Source organism: Megalops cyprinoides, chromosome 9 (assembly GCF_013368585.1).
Source record: "Megalops cyprinoides isolate fMegCyp1 chromosome 9, fMegCyp1.pri, whole genome shotgun sequence".
NCBI classification, from domain to species: domain Eukaryota; kingdom Metazoa; phylum Chordata; class Actinopteri; order Elopiformes; family Megalopidae; genus Megalops; species Megalops cyprinoides.
In genome coordinates this window covers 29693655-29710819 of record NC_050591.1, presented here as the reverse complement: position 1 = coordinate 29710819, position 17165 = coordinate 29693655, and the positions used below count along the sequence as shown (strand labels likewise).

The following is a 17165-nucleotide window of genomic DNA, read 5'->3' as shown; positions in this document are numbered from 1 at the left end:
TTAGACCACATGTGAGGCTGTGTAAGCCATATAATAACAGACAATTTACAACCCTCGGAAATATTATACCCGGGTAGACGACAAGCTCCCTTTTTTCGTTTGTAATACCAGCGTCCACATCTGTGCGTCAGTTTGTTATACGAAACGACTCCTCTCAAACGCTGCGTACTCCAGCTAGTAATTTTCTCTGATGTTTTTTCCATTGGTTGAGTCAGTGAGCAGCATGCAAAAAAATGCAATGAGCAGTTGTATATATAATATATAAAGGTTCATTTTAAAAATACACAAACGAGTGACAACATTCCAATCGACAGCAAATGTGGTCGCACTGAGGCTTTTTGGTCGACTGCGTTGAGGAGTTAATAATTTGTGCCGGTTCACACTTCCCTGCTGACTTTTTGTCATATTTATTTTTCTGACCAAAGTAAAACCTTCCTTGAGAAATTTTCCCTGAAACCTTGTGGGAAAAATTTGCCTGTGGTGGTGAAGTACTGTGCTCTTTGGCAAGGCCTTCGCAAGCCCAAGTCTTGTCCTATAACTGGATCCAACTGCAATTGGGGTCAACAGCGGATTTGGCTCACAGGTCATTCCCAGGACCCTCGGCTAGGCTCTCCCCATGCCTCCCTTAGGTCTAAATTACAAACTGTAGTATTTCATCCCTCTAAATAACATTTTAAGTAAGAGCCGCAAATCAAATACCTACAGAGCCCACCTCCAGGGATTGTGCTCCATGCTAATTAGTGACCCGCACAGTGGATTGGTCTGAAGGAAAGCTGGCTTCTAACAGTAAGACCTGCTGTGATTTCGGTGGCTACATTTCTCCGTCGGTCGCAGTAACCGGTGCTATACAGTGCTTAATTGTTCCTGCAATTCCTACATAGAGTCCTGCGTTTTTCCATTGCACATACATATGTTTTGAATGTAAAGGTGGTGTAAGAACACTTTCTCACATTTTACTGCACAGTTCATGACCACTCATCAGACAGGTGTGTGTGTGTGTGTGTGTGCACGAGTGTTTGCATGTGCTAGCATGCATGCATGTGTATATGTGCATGTGCGAGTGTGTGTGTGTGTGTGTGTGTGTGTGTCTGTGTACAAGCACAAGCATGTATGTGTACATACACGTGTGTGTGCATTTTCTGCACCCTATAACGGAAGTATTCTGTGCCTCCCTACAGTGGCTGTGAGCTCTGTTGTGCAGGTTCCTTTGCGTTGCGTTCCTGCACTGTACTGTTCCTTCCTTCTTTCTCTCCATCAGCGTCTCTTCTCCCCTCTATTTTCCCCAGCACTCTTTCTCACTCCTAAAATGGTTTGATGTTTTAATCGATTCCAGCTGTGGGGGCCAGATAATAGGCAAGTGCAGGCAGTAATGGAGGACAGGAATGATGGAGGGAGGGAGGGAGAGAGGGAGAGAGGGAGGGACCCGACTTGCTGGCCTGACTGTCCCCTGTGTGTTGTTGACATTACAGCCCTTTTTCACCACAGTCGCAGACACTCTGTCCCCCTGCCAAGCATCTGTGTCGTGCACCATGCTAAATGTACCTCTCCCCCTTGTAATTGCAGGGCTGAAGTGCTGTAAGGGGTGAATTGCTGAAATGCATTGAATTGTTTTCTTTATATATAAACGGAAAAAAAAAATTAAAATCAGAAAGGTCAATCACTGTAGTTGCTTTAGTGCTCTTGGGCATGTGTGTCCTGAATCAACATGCATGCATCTCTCTACTTTTGCTCTGGAATCTTAGGCTAATTAGATTGAATGTACTCGGCAGTTGATCTCCAGTTGAGTGTGGATTTAATGTGACTGCACTCTGTGCCTTGGTAAAAAGGTTTGCTTTGTTTTTTTTTCTCTCTTCTTTCAATAAACTATTGATGCAGGCATGGTAGAAATCATAGCAGAGCCTTGGCAATCTGGCTAAACATAAGACTTATGCCAGCAATAAATCTTTACGTTCAGCACGCTGAAATTGTTCCACTTTGAAAAGGTGACTGAAAGATGACAAATGCGTCGGCTCAAGCCAAAACCCGAAACACTTCTGCTCACAAGATGTCGCAACCGTTCCCGAGCTGACATTACAGTTGACGAAGCTGAGCTTGGACAGAGCGAAAGACAGTCGGTCTGCTGTCTTGCAAAGATCTGGGCTTGCGCCCAGCTCCACAAGAGTGGTTGGAAACAGTTTTCATGCACACAGGACGGTGTCTGATAATAGTGGTCTGGCCTGCAGCAAGTCATATTGCTCCTTTTGAAAACGAAGTAAAAAAAATATGACACTGCATACGGAATGCATAAAGGCGGTCACTGATCTTGACGTATATGTGATGTTTTACAGAAATGGGATAAGGGAGCAAATTCGTTTTTCTGCGGACATCTGGAGGGAGAGGAGCGCTCCACAAATCTGGAATATTATTCAAGTGATGTCATGCAAAGGCCATTTCTCAAGGGCGGCGTGTAGGAACGGCCTGTTAATTTGCACAGGATGACGTCCGCTTTTGATCGCTGGCCGTCCGTACGTCGGGAGCGATGAGTGCAAAGGTGTACGTGTGACCTCCGGGGGACACATTTCCCTCTTAAAAAAGGAGAATTTGAATGTTTGGAAAACAACAAAAAAAGAATTATAAAGCATGGAGTGGAGTTAACTTACCAGGGAACAATTATCCAGACTCCAGTAAAGGGAATGGATGACTCCCAGAGGACAAGCCTTAATTTCAGCTCCTTTTTTTAGGGAAGTCACTGCTGTGTCACATGGGAAGCTTTGATCTGAGCTGCTGTGTTGAGACAGAGCTGTATTTGATGCAGTGTCTTTCGATGGCTTTGATTTGACCATCAGTATGTTGTTTTTCTCGAAATCTTGGAAAAGGGAGTGCTTACCATCATTGCAGAGGAAGGAGCGACTCACTCAGGGCTTTTTATTCCACTAGGTGTCACTAGATGAAACAGGCACGTCTAGGTATTGTTTCCTGTATTGCTCTCAGTCTGGCCAAGTCATGCAGGTGATGTGGAATTCTTCAGGTAATGCTATATTCCATCCATTGTATACTATGTATTGTATACTACTTGAATACTGAGGTGAGGACACAAGGTCATTTTCAGTGTTGGCCAGGAAGGTGAGTGTTTTAGTCCCCTTAAAAGAAACAGGCTTTGAGCTTTCCTGGTTGACATGAAGCACCAAAAGAAGGTCAGTTGTTACATTCTTGGAAAAAGACAGAATATTGCAGGACTTTGTGGGCGCCTAAGGGGTTAACCCACTGGGTTGTGTTGTGACTCCGTGGACTGCCTCCATTTCCCCTCAGACTCTCACCACAGACTCTTTACCTTCAAACTCTGAAAAGGGCTCACCCAATAGCAGTGTGCCTTCGGTCTGTTTTGGAATGTCTTTTGCCCCTGGGCAAGGAGGGCCATTCCTGTGGGGCCACAGTGGGGTCGTTTTAAAGAGACCCTGTAGTGAGAGAGGGGGTCCCCGGGTCTGGATTTCTCATCCCCTTCTCGCCCCTCTCCCACCCCCTGGAGAGCCCCTGCGTAGATGACAGAGCAGCTGGGATCTCGCTTGACAGCCTTATCTCTGAGTGGAGAAGAAACGAAACCTTCCCTTTCATCCAAACCTCAACATACTGCCTAGATAACACATACAGTGATTGATAAAGACAGTCGTAGTGTAACAAACATATTGGTAATTCTGAATGAATTGATAATAACATACGAGCAAGACTATAGGATAACTGAGGGAAGATATGAATGGGGAAAAAAATCCAGTGTAGTGCAATGCTGTTATTTGGACAGCCAATGTTGTGCTGGAATGTCTACTAGTTCCTTGTGAGCCTTAAAAGTATGTTCTCTGTGCTGGAAGCAGTATGGTGGCTGTGTCAGAGATGACGGTGCTCACTGTGGGGCTGGAAGGAGATATGGGAAGGTGCTTCTGCACCTGCAGTTTCTGTCTGCAAGCTCAGCAAGAGAGGTTTTAGAACAGTGGGCGGTTTTGCTGAGAAGTGATGCCAGGACAACAGACTGGAAGCCATGGTTCCATTCCATCACTCCTGGCGTTGCTCAGGCTGCTGCTCCTCTCCCTTTATTCTCACTCTTTCTCTCTCCCTTTCACTCTGTTTCTCTCTCTCCTTCTGTCTCTCTGTCTCTCTATCCCCCTCTTTCTCTCCCCTTTCTCTCTTTCACTCTGTGCATCCCTCTTCCTCTCTCTCTCGCCCACTCTCTGCCCAGGGATTTTGGGCTGTACACACACATGAGCTCACATAATCAGTTAGCAGTGAACCCACACAGGGGAAGGCAGAAACCATCCAGAGAGGCAGGATGCACCGTTGGCTGTGAATTGATAGATGCCCCCATAAAACAGCGGTCACCTTGAAGTCACGCCTGAGCCAAGTGCATGATGGGTATTTCCAGCCTTGACGAATTGATGGTAAGCAGAACCCAGCCTGCAGTGCATCACTGTGAAGGAAAAAAATGAGTCTATTCAGCTGTTTAAGTTCTCTCATCTATAAAGAGCAAAGGACTGCTTTTTAATGCATAGGATCATAGATTTACTAGAGAGGTACTGTTACTGTCCAAAATACCCAATAAAAAAAGATATGAGATATGGTGACTGCAAAGACGTCCGCTGTACGGATGACCAGGCCGCTGGTGGTGCTTTCCTCGGTGGTCCTTCCTGATTTTTTCCGGAAGGCACTGGCTACCCTGCTGCAGCTCCCCCATTACTCCTTTTGGAGAGGCATCCATGTGTCTCGCCTGGCTCCCCTCTGCGAACAGTGTCCTCTTTGTGTGAACCCCCGGGAGGAAGGGGCTAGTTTCTGTCCAATGTCCACAAGTGAGCAGCAATCTGTGAGCCTTAGCGCAACTCCAGACCACTTTCTGCCACACAGAAATCCAACTGGCCACTACATCTGTGTGGTTTTTTTTCGAATTATAGCTCTGCCCAGCACAGATGTGTAGCGGTTAGGTAGAAATCGCACACTCCGACATGAATTTCTGCTATGAAACAGAGGCAAAATGCTATTTTTTTTCCCCAGAGCATTTTTTTTTTTGTTGTTGAGAGGTCAGAATATTTCGGTTGGATCCATTTCATGCCCTCTGTTCTTGAAGCGCAAACACTCCTGCCTGTTGCACTTTTATATGTTTATATGTTGAGGAAGTCCTCTTGACCAAAACCAGCAGAGCTGAGGTGACCTCTTTGCCCAGGGGCTCCAGGGTGGGCTACGCAGTAATGGTGAGGGTGCTTCATTGACTTTTTTGGAAAGGCAATCTCCTGCCTGCACCTCTTTCTCTCAGCACAATAGTAACGTGTTCCCCTAGTGCTGACTGTGATCGCATTTTAGGTTTTGTATGGCCGGCTTTTCTTCTGCGCCAGTGTTTATGAAGCAGCCACAAGGGAATGAAATCTTTTCATATTCACCAGCGAGGGCTGGGTTAGCGGTCCCGCAACAGGGCCGATCCTCATAAAGAGGGAATTTCACTCCATCACATGGAATCATGCACGTGTTTCACTCCATCACATGGAATCATGTACGTGCTTTGCATCCCCGGTGTGTAAACGCCAGCTCAGTGCACACAAAGGGTGTGCGTGTGTGCGTGTGCGGGGAGTCTGGACGAAGTGTGCACTAATTGGCCAGTTGGCACACACTCGCACGTGCACCCTGTCATCTACGCTTCGTTTTGTTTGGCTGAGGAGCCTCCCTGATTGGGTGGTTTCGCCTCAGGCTTCCTGAGATGCGTTTATTTGACTAAGCATTCCGATAAAAACGCAATGTGATCGAGGGCCACACCGCCATTTTTTTTTTGGCCTTTTTGGCACGTGGTTTCAACTCTTCCCCCTTCGGATGACCTACTGAGGTCTGAACCAGCTCCTCTCACTCCGCTTGGTCATGGGTGTCTTGTGAATCTGAATGCGGTTTAATACAGAGGAACCGGGTCACGGCAATTGCTGCTTTGTATTTGCTTTACCCACGATGCATTGCTTCCAGTACACCACTGTGAGTTCTCAGAACTAGTGAATTGCGGTGGTCAATGTTCTCTTCAAGCATGCCGTCAAATTAGGAGCTAGTTTCTATAAATAGGACCCATCCAGGCATGGGTTCTGTTTTCTTCAAGTGTTGGCACATACTCAACGGCCACAAAACAAGGACTTCAGACTAAGCTAGTGCATTGAAGTGCTTCTCAAAGCTTTGTGCACATTAGCAGAAGTGTGGGACATAAATGCTGTGTCCAATTTTTTTTAGTCATAAATCTCATAAGAAATTGTGAAGGGAAAAAAAAAACTCGCATGGAAGGTTCAGAAGAAATAATGGCCTAACAGCAGTGAGCCCGTTATCTTTGGATTCAACCAGCGTGTTTTACGAAGTGTCCAGCCAAATTCTCCTCTCTGCACTGATAGGAAAGCCCCATCATGCCTCACTCAGATGCTGAAAGTGTTGCTGGAGAATAGTTGGCCGCTGCTGCTGACCGGGAGTGGTGTTTCTGAGTCTCTTTTTTTAGACAAATGGAAAAATTACAAGGGAAAATGAAATCTCAGTGAGCAGAAGGAAAGAAATGAAAATGCAGAAACTACAAAGAGAAGGAGTGTCACCCTGAGACAGCATTTCTCCCAGCAATCACAATGCATTGGTGTTCCTTTGAAAAAATCAATAGGTTTGTGCGAGGGAAGAGATCTTGTCATAGGCTGTGTCTTAGCTTCACTTGTGAGGAGAGTACTGTGTTGTCTTGGCCCGTAGGGCATTTTACAGGGGAATTGATACAGTGGATGAATCTTTTGTTCACATAAGTCATAGTGACACAGAGGTCACCATGTTAAAGGTTAAAGGTGCATTAGGTGGCCCTGTGACCTTAAGCACTGTTCAGTGCACACTGCTGAACCAGCCTTGAACTCCCTTACAACTTCTCTTTGAAGCACTCATTTTATAGCAGAAATTTTGGACTTCTTAACGAGGAACTAAAGGTGTCATGTAAAGAGATCATACAAATCCATCTTCGCTATTGCCTTCATCAGAGCACTGGCGAGCTGCTGGAGATTTCCACCTCCACGTACTAGAAGGTGTAATTTGTCAAATTGCCTGGGCCGTAAGCCTGTTATGAACGCCCTCCGAGCCAGGACTCCTCTGCTCTCTCTCTCTCTCTCTCTCTCTCTCTCCTCTGCGGTTCTCACCACCTTGTGTTCGAGGTAGAGTAGGTCTGTGCCACTCACGCTCGCACAGAATGATAGCATGCTCTCATGCCGTCCTGATCAGGCGCCAGTGGAAATCCGTGGTCAGCTGCTTCATGTGGGAGGTTTAAAGTGGCCTCCGACAGCTGCAGCAGCAGGGTCAGGCACACCGCCCCTCAGAGGGGTAAATCAGAGACCCTCCTGTGGGTTAGAACGCTGTGACACTGAGAATCAGCCCTTAGAAAATGTCCGAGGAACCAAAGCAACACTCTCCGTCAGTTTGGTAGCGGTTTAAATTCAATCCTTTTTCTTTTTTATTTACGGCTTAGAGTTTTCCACTGTACTTTTACTGGTAATGATGGTCCTTCATGCGCTTCCACGTTCCCCTAGTCTGACATATAATCCTGCCCCGCTCTAATGCTACTCATGGACTTAAAAGTATATGGAGAGGTTTGCAACTGTGTGATTATGAAGAAGCTTAGGATGCAAGCTTAGCGCAGCGGAGGAGACATGGAGGTAGTTTGGGTTTAGTGGAGACGAGGTTAGGGAATACTATCATAAGGGGGTTGAGGGGTGGCGTGCTCAGTTTATTTTCTGTGTGTGGCGGGGGGGGGGGAGCTCTGTTGATGGCATGCAGAAAACTGTTTGGAATTTAAGTTTAACAGCAAAGATGGTGGCGTCGCTGATAACACCCCTCTTTCCTCGATCGCCTGTCCCATCTCAGTCTCTGAAGGGAACGTTTACCATCCGAAGGCCTATTTGGTATCAGTTTAAAACGGCAGTAAAGGAGATGAGACCGTGCTGAACTTGGTTTGAACTTGCCCGTAAAACACGTGCCTTCTGTTCCTGCTGCGGTCTCTTTGCTGAACATACCTCTCCAAATCTCTCAATCCCCCCCATCTTTACTGTACCCTCGCTTGTCAGCAGAGGGTCAGAGTTCTCTCATCGCACTGTTGTGTTCTCCTGTCTTCCTATTCAGTGTCCTCACCACACTGTTAAAACAGTGTGCCCAACTCGCTTCAGTCCTCGCTCCACTGCCGGCAGCATCCCCAGACGCTCACTAACTTATCACAACTACCAGCACCATTACAGAAACTGCTCCTTGTTAAATACGTCTATAATCGTCTTTCATCTTTCATATTAAAGTGTGTTTGTGAAAGAATAGGGGGAAAAAGAAAAACAGAACTGGAGCAAACGGCTCATTTTCGGTTACAGGTCTCTCTCTTTTCCCTGCTCCCATTCCCAGGTGCGAGATTGTTTCTGCTACATTTTTTCGGTTTCATATCATAAATATTTAATATAGGCATTGTCTGCAAGCCAAGCTTTTATGAAAGCAGCGTGCCCAGGAAAATAAACACTTCGTGGCTCTTTTTAACTAAAATGGAAAGTGATTTGGAGTTGTGTTTCCCCCCTTGAATAGGGTTCGCATTCAGGGCCTGCCACGACCGGCCAGTCACAGGAGAGGAAATATTTTTCTTAGAGTGTGGTTGGGGAGCGCTCGTTTTCGGGTGCGCTCGGGGCCCACAGGAATTGTGGGCTGGTTCCCCGCTCTCTTTACATGCTCCAGGTCCTCATGGAAAAATGGCTTTATCCGTGAAGCAGATCTCGGGGTCCACTCTGCCGCCTTACCCGCCCTCAGCCTGGTTACCGTGAGGCCTCTCCGTTCCTCTCTGTGAGATTCCAGCTTTTGTCACGCAAAGGTGGATGAAGGAGGGGAGCCGCGGTTATTAATAACGTGCCCTCTGCTAGATGGTAAACCATTCTGGAGTGAGCTTCAGGGCTCCACTGTTAGCGGCGGAATGTTCTGGAATGTTCTCGCTGCTGGTGCTCCCAGGTTATCCAGCACTTCCACGGTTTGTTTGTCTGCGCTGCTTTAGTACCGCTGCCGTGCCAGTGTGTGAGTTCATTTGCGCTCCCTCCGCCTCCTCAGTGCTATGATCTACGCTGTGTAAATGAAGGCCGGAGTTCTCCTCCCAGGCCCCTGTTGGCCGTCTGCCGTGGCAAGATGATGCTGCTTCTGTGCGGCCATCGTCAAGTTTAATGAAAGATTTCGACAGGCAGGTGTATAAATACCCACATTCATTTTCTATGGTCGTGTTTTTTTTTTGTGGTATGTTTCTCATGGATACCTACTCAACCGCAGGGCTGTTTTGTTTTGAGTCCATTTACTCCTTTTTTTTATCTAGTGTGTCTGCTGAAAATTTCCCATTTCCGCACCATTTAGACCAGATAGCATTGCCTCGCTTTCACTCGCTTCAGCCTTGGAGGTGGAAGCTCTCCTGTTTCTCTGAGCGAGAGAGACAGCGAGAAAGAAGGAGTGTTATGATCAACATACGAGCCTTACCCAAGCTGTAATCTCCCTCCAGCAGTAATCGAGGGCCAACACTTGCAAACAATTATCCCGCCAGTGCCCAGGGGCCTGATCTGATTGGCTTGTTTGCCTTGCGCTGCCTTGGGAGCCGCTGCAGTAATTGAGCACGTTCCCCCAAGTGACAGAATCCGTGGAGGCCTGCCTCCTCAATCCCAGACTCCTCAGCAGCTCTCTGTACACCAAACCCATTCTGCCTGGCGCTATATGTTTGGTGAGCTGTACTGTGCCATACCACGCTGTGTTGTCTTCCCCCATACCTTTCCCCCCAAAACTGGCAGCTGGCCAGGCCTTGTAGGAGCTCAGGATCTGTGAAAGTCATTCAACACCCCCCCACCCCTTCTCCTCCAGTGCCGCTGCCTGCCAAATGGGGCCAGATGGGCCTGTGTGCTGGCACCATTTCACAGAGCAGCAGCCACAGAAAAGGGGGGGGGGGGGGGGAGTAGTGCATTTCGAAAGCTCCCGGTGTCTACGCTCGTGGAGGGGCTGCGTCCCCCCGAGCTGCCATCGGAAAGAGAGTAACTCGAGCTCCAGACCAACAGAAACACGCAATCTGTTTACTTGTTTAAAGTAGAGTCGGCCTGGGTTTTACAGAGTCGGTGGCGTGCTGCGTTATGAATGATTTTCGGTCGAGGGCGGTTAACATTCAAACAAAACGTTACGCAAACACTGCTTCTCCTTTTTCCCCCCTTTCCCTACGAGAGTCTGGGGCTTGGAGATGGAGGAGCCTCGTCCTGACCCACGTCTCTTTTCTGTTCCCCGCAGGTGACGGCGACCGACGCGGATGCCGGCTCCTTCGGGTCCATAACCTACTCCATGGGGTCCGGGATTGGCAGCGTCGTCCCCACGCAGTTCGCCGTCGGCAAGGACACAGGCCAGATCTGCACCACCGTGACGCTGGACCGGGACCAGGGCCAGTCCAGCTACGACTTCACCATCACCGCCGTGGACGGGGTGAGATGGGGGAAACTGTCACATGCACCCTCTCCCCCATCAAAACTCCATTACATCACATTTGCTTAGCAGACATTCTTATCCAGAGCAGATCACGCAGTTTACAAATCATACAGTTATACAGCTGGATATTTACTGGGGTGCATCCCAGTAAATATCCTGTTTTTGTGCTGGAAGTCGCATCATTTAGCAGATGCTCTGGATAAGAGCATCTGCTAAATGAATGTAACGTAAAGTAACGTAAGGAGGCATTTGGGATTAAGTACCTTGCCCAGGGGTACAAAACAGTGCCCTGTCTAGGAACTGAAATGGCAGCTTTTGGATTAAAAGCTGTGCTACTTACCTGTTATGCCACATGTGTGCCATCATTAAACATCAAACAGTGATGGCTCACAGAGTTCAGGGTTCATCCTGGGTTGCAGGGATGCTGTAGTGCCATGAAGCAGTCAGCAGAGCTACACGTCTCTCATTAAAGAAACTCAATGAAAAATTGAGGCTCCCTGGCAGGCGTGTGTGACAGGATAGCATCCCGGACGCTGCCTGCCAAGTAACATTGAAAAATAAAGGGTGAAAAATGAAAGGAAATGACTGCGGTCATGTTAGAGCAATAAGAGGGAGAAATGGCTCGAACGCCTTCGGGCAGTAATATTTAATTAGTAGGAGCCCTGGCTCAGTGGCCACCCCTCACACTCCTACTCTGGAGTTTACGACCCCGATCACAGGCTGGCCGGTACCTGGTCCAAATGAAAAGCCAATGAAACAAATGTCAGGGGTGCAGTGGCAAGCCTCCGCATCCTGAACATTGCCCTGACAGATTACTGTCCATCCCATGGGAGACTTTCTGGCCATTCCATGGACAGGCTACAATTCGATTTAGCCAGCAGCTTTTTAAAGGGGCCGCTGGTTGGTCTTCACTCGTCCAGTCTGCTTTTGAATAGCTGCGCTGCTTTGTCCACATGCTTCGTTCACCGTTCAGATGGTCACCATTCCTTAATGTCCTCCCTCAGGGCGGCCTGAACTCGATGGCCTACGTGAAGGTGTACCTGCTGGACATCAACGACAACGCACCCACCTTTTACCCGGTGCACTACGCCGTCAGCCTCAGCACGCAGAGCGCCCCCGGGACCTCCGTCGTCAGGGTGACGGCCTACGACCCCGACGCGGGGAAGAACGGCAGGGTGACGTACCGCGTGGCCCCTGGAGGCGGCTCCACATACTTCACCCTCAACAAGGACACAGGTCTGTGGGACGGGTTACAATGACACGCAATGTCACTCTCACAATGGGTCTCCCGCCAAGTTATCCATACAATGCTCTTAAATTGTTTTTACACTGAATAGTCAGATTTATATATAGTTTGTTGAATTTTTCTTGGCATATTTAGAAAGTATTTTGCTTTGACAAATACCTTGTTGATAATGAGAGCTTGAGTCTTACATCTTACCTCCTACATCTTCCATCTTTGGCATTTAGCAGACACTCTTATCCAGAGCAACTTACATTTATCCGTTTATACAGCTGGATATTTACTGAGGCAATTGTGGGTGCCCCAGCAGCTGAACCAGCAACCTTTCGGTTACGAGTCCTGGTCCTTAACCACTATGCTACACTGCCGCTCCCTGTATATACTTATACATCTTGTGCGTGATCTCCTGTGTTATGCCAGTGTCAGTTCTGGATCCCTGAATGGTGTGACTGTGTCTCTGCAGGCGTGATCTCTCTGTCCCGCTCTCTTCACGGGAAGGCCAACTCCATCATACCCATGGTGATCGCAGCCCAGGACGGGGGCGGGCTCACGGCCCCCGTCAACGCCAAAATCAACATCAGCATTGTGGCCGGCTCGGTGGCGCCCCCGGTGTTCGAACAGACGCAGTACTACTTCACAGTGTCCGAGGACGTGTTGCGAGGCACAGAAGTGGGTGTAGTGCGGGCGAGCAGCAGGAACGGTGCGTTCTGCTCTCCGCGTGACCGTTTTCTCCCCCCTGCGTTAGCAGAAGGCCCCAACTCTAATAGCGTACATACTGACCAGACCCCCTGTTCGAACAGACACATACTGTACTGTTTCATTCAAACACGTTTGTGTGGTAGAATGTGCTGAAAGGCCCTGTGAAATTTTTTTCTACTCGGTGGGCCAGTTGTACAAATAGGCATACAGCCACAATATACACCTCATTTAGAAATCGCATTAATCAAAAATTCCATTTCGCCACTCTTTTGTACTTTTTCACACATTTATTTTGGACACCCAAGGCTTCCCCGTTAAAGTCCTACTATTTGACAAATTGCTCACCTTTAGTTCGAGAGCCGAAGAGCTCAGCCACACCAAAGTGTCTCTGGTTCATATTCCCTTTCTCTTCCAGGGTATTCCAAGGACATGTCCTACACCATCTGCTCCGGTGACCCAGACGGTTACTTCACGGTGGACTCGGAGACCGGCGCTCTGCGGACAAGCTTGCCGCTGGACCACGAGGCACGGCCGTTTCTGGACCTGGAAGTCCAGGCGCAGAGCGGCTCTCCTCCCGCCTTCGGGCAGGCCCGGGTGCGTATCACCATCGCCGATGTCAACGACAACGCCCCCACCTTCCTGCCCTCATCCTCCGAGTCCCTCCTCCTTCCCGAGGCCACCAACATGGGGGCAGTGGTGTACCGGGTGCGGGCGGAGGACCGAGACTCGGGCTCCAACGGGCAGCTGAGCTACGACCTGGCGGGTGACGGCGGCGGCCAGCGCACCTTCAGCATCGACCGCAGCAGCGGGGAGATCCGCCTGGTCGGCTCGCTGTCCTACGAGAGCGTGCCGCGCTACGACCTGCTGGTGACGGCCAAGGACGGCGGGGCACCCCAGCTGAGTGCCACATTCATGCTGGTGGTGCACGTGCAGGCCGAGAACGACCAGGGCCCCGTGTTCGACACGCTCACCTACCGCGTGGAGCTAAAGGAGGGCACGCCCCTCAACACCCGCTTCCTGCAGGTGCGGGCACTGAGCAGGGAGGCCGCCGGGACAGGCGGCGGGGGTGCAGCTGGCACGACGCCCTCGGGCACACTGGCGTACCACCTCCGTCCGGATGGGGACGCCGCTGGGTTCGGCATCGCCCCTGACAGTGGGTGGCTGTTTGTGAAGAGCGCCCTGGACAGGGAGGCTAAGGACCTGTACCTGCTGACGGTGCTGGCCACATCCGGCAGCGGGCAGCTGAAGAAGACGGGCAGCGCCACCGTGCGCGTGTCCGTGACGGACGAGAACGACAACGCCCCCCGTCTCACGCAGGAGCGGGCCTTCCTGGCCGTGCAGGAGAACCTGCCCCCGGGGACCGGATTCGGGAGAGTGTCAGCCACTGACCGGGACGCCGGCCTGAACAGCCGTCTCACATACCGCCTCCTGCACACAGACCGCAACTTCCAGATCAACTCCCAGACAGGTGAGCTTTCTCTGTCTTCTCATACCCACTCAACCATAAGAGCTCTCTGTGAGTTTCTCTGCCCGCTCAAACAGATGAGCTCTCTGTCTGTTTCTCTGCCCACTCAAACAGGTGAGCTTTCTCTTTGTGTCAATGCTTATTCAAACAGATGAGCTCTCTCTGTGAGTTCCTATGCACAGCAGACAGGCAAGCTCTCCCTGTATTCTCGTCTCCATTCAAACAGATGGGCAGATGTGATCATTCACATAATTCATCGGCCGACACTCATCCACTGAGCAGCTACGGCTCCGATCTCAGGCTTTCACTCCCGCAGATCCGTCAGCTGCGTCTGACAGCAGCACAGAGACTCACACTGAGCTCTAATCACCCGACAGTCACAGCTCTGTGCGGGGACCGCAGTGGCTCGACCCTTCTTGACTGTGATTAGGCTCTGGCTGAGACTTCAGTCTCTGGCCCAGCTGCGAAGGTTCCTGTCTACCCAGCTGCGCCATGCCATCTGTGCGCCAACGCTCGCTGGCTGGAACATTAATCTTTTATGCGCACAGCGGTCCGTTGCCATGATCTCACCCGGAAGCTTCTCTATCTCAATGCCTCAGGCGAGATCAGCACCAGGACGGGTCTGGACCGGGAGCATCAGTCCAGTTACCAGCTGGTGGTGGTGGTGCAGGATGGAGGCACACCCCCACGCAGCGCCACAGGTACCGCCCACATCACCGTCCTGGATGTTAACGACAACGTCCCCTCCTTTACTCAGACCCAGCCCGGGAGAGAGCTGGTCATGCAGGTGAGAGAGAACGCTCTGTGTACAACAGCTGACAGTGACAGATATTACTGTTTAATTACATGGCAGAAGTGACAGATCCTCACCCCTCCTCACACGAATGACACACAGAGACACACACTGAAACCCCTCTTCATATGACTGACACACTGAGACAAACTGAAACCCCTCTTGACCAACTGTACACCCCCTGCAGGTGATGGAGGGGCAGCCTTCTGGCTCTCTAATTGGGACAGTGCTGGCCAAAGACCCAGACGAGGGGGAAAACGGCACCATCTATTTCTCTCTGACGGGTAAAGTTGTGTCTGACTGGCTGGCTGGCTGAGTGACTGAGGTAGCAAGTGGGTGAGTGAGTCAGTGAGTGAGTGGGTGAGTGTATGAGGAATTACCGAGTGGGGGTGGTATGGTAGATGTAGCACAGTGGACTGCAATTCAGTAACAGCATAGGAATTTTCTATCTGAGAACCTTGCTTCAGCCCCCTCAACTGCATGATTATCCGCTGAGCGCTTTTCACTTCTAGGGCAGGTTAGTATTTCAGTGCCTGACTCTTGTTCACTCTCATAGGTCCCAGGGCAGAGCGCTTCTCTCTCAACCCTATCACAGGAGAGCTGCGCTCGTCCTCCCCTCTGAGTCACGCAGACAGAGCCGAGTACAACTTCACTGTGACCGCCACTGACCGAGGACTGCCCCCCAGGAGCTCCTCAACCACGCTGCGTGTACAGGTGAGACCCCGCTGGTGTGTGCCAGAGCGCTAAGGCCCAGAGCACTGCGCCACATCCACAGGGCCCAGAGCACAACAGCACATCCATAGGGCCCAGTACACAATACAATATCCACAGGGCCCAGAGCACCACATCCACAGGGCCCAGAGCACAACAGCACATCCACAGTGCCCAAAACACCACATCCACAGGGCCCAGAGCACACCATATCCACAGGGCCCAGGGCAGTACACCACGTTTACAGGGACAGCACATCATCATATCCACACAAAAAGCACAGGGCCTATAACACAGTTACACATCTGCTAGTAGACCACAGGGCTTGGCATACAGCACTACATCCACAGTTAGAGATCATGGCCTGGAGTACACCACTGCCTCGTCTGGATTTGGTTTATACTCAACTGAGCTCAATTTGTCTCAGTTTTCACTTATTTGTGTCAAACTTTGTCAGCTTTCAGTCTCAAAGGTAATCATGTCAGCTAAGTTAAAAACGAGTAAATCTGTTCAGGCAGGCGGACTGACTGAGTTGAATCCTGTCCCACAAAAACAAAATTTCACAGAATTTAGTCAATACTTCCTGTTCCAGAGGTGGGTTTTTATGAAGTCCTGTAACCCAAACCCAAGGTGCAAAACCCAGTGTACTCTGGGACCAAGGCGGGTTTTGGACTTTTGCGGTTAGTACAAGATTTCTAAAACCCCACAGCTCGTATCAGGAATTATGAAAAAAAAACATGAACTGAACAAGCATTGTTCCTGGGCTGCGACAGTTAGACTAATCTTTTCGTCCTCTAGTGGTAAACTGTTGTCAATGCCATTCACTGCTGAGGGAGCCACTCAGTGAGGGACACAGCCATTTTAAGGCTGCTTCCTGAACTAGGAACACTTTTTTGCTGTGCATTTGTAGATGTTCACAAGGATGTTGTTTCAATCAAAAGCATGGGACAGGCTGCAGAGAGTACCTTGCGTTCCTTCCTCCCTTTTTGTGTGACTTTTCATGGGGGGAAATTTCAATTTGAAATGGAAAAAGTGTGTTTGCGTCAAGTACTCCCAGATGGGCTTTGATGAAGGCCAGCTGTACACTCCTCTGATCAAGGTCAAAGCCAATGACTTCAACACTTTTAATACGGTAGCCCTTTAGAACAAGAGGTAGGGGTACGCTCTCACATAAAATATTGCATTGAAGTTAATCAAGTTAATATTTAATATGCCGCAGAGCAGTATCAGGCACTACTGAAGGGAATGTGCTGTGAACCTTGACACGCAAGTGCCTGGAAAACACCAGTCAGTTGTAACATGTGTAGTAAAAACCCCTTCAAGTCGTCTTTTTCCCCTCCCTGTTCCAAAGCAAAGAAAAGAGGCCCATAATTAATATGTAATTGGATTAAACAGAGCTGTTTTGTTCTTTTCTATTGACACAACGCTTTAGCGTGCCATGGTTTCAGTCCTGAACTGAATTGTTTCCAATTAGGGCTCGGCAGAGAGGAAGTGACCTCACAGCACATTTGTGCTGGAACACTACGCAATGTTCAGTTTGGTATTTAATGTGCAATTAATTGCCCAATTGTCATATTATATTTCATAAAAGCAACTGGCTTCAGGTCGAACTCTCGCGAGCCAAGATGTAGGTACTCCGCATGGTAATCCGTGACACGAATTGACGCAGTAATTAATTGGGTATTAGTGGGGAAATTTAGTCAGCAAAGCTGTGGATTCTGGAACAGTGAGTTGGCGAGGCCGCAGTGTCAGTGTCAGTCTGCTTCAGCATTCTGATTGACTGAACATTG

General features: G+C 49.5%; 1 protein-coding gene across 1 annotated transcript in view; it reads left to right on the top strand.

Moving 5' to 3' along the window:
* The window catches only part of dchs1a (dachsous cadherin-related 1a), a 105957-nt gene that overhangs the window by 74838 nt on the left and 13954 nt on the right, over positions 1 to 17165 (top strand). The window contains exons 3-9 of the mRNA XM_036536536.1: positions 10273 to 10461; positions 11469 to 11700; positions 12171 to 12407; positions 12822 to 13874; positions 14471 to 14658; positions 14852 to 14948; positions 15221 to 15378. Of these exons, the coding sequence (XP_036392429.1) occupies positions 10273 to 10461; positions 11469 to 11700; positions 12171 to 12407; positions 12822 to 13874; positions 14471 to 14658; positions 14852 to 14948; positions 15221 to 15378 (2154 nt within the window). The remainder of the gene's footprint in view (positions 1 to 10272; positions 10462 to 11468; positions 11701 to 12170; positions 12408 to 12821; positions 13875 to 14470; positions 14659 to 14851; positions 14949 to 15220; positions 15379 to 17165) is intronic.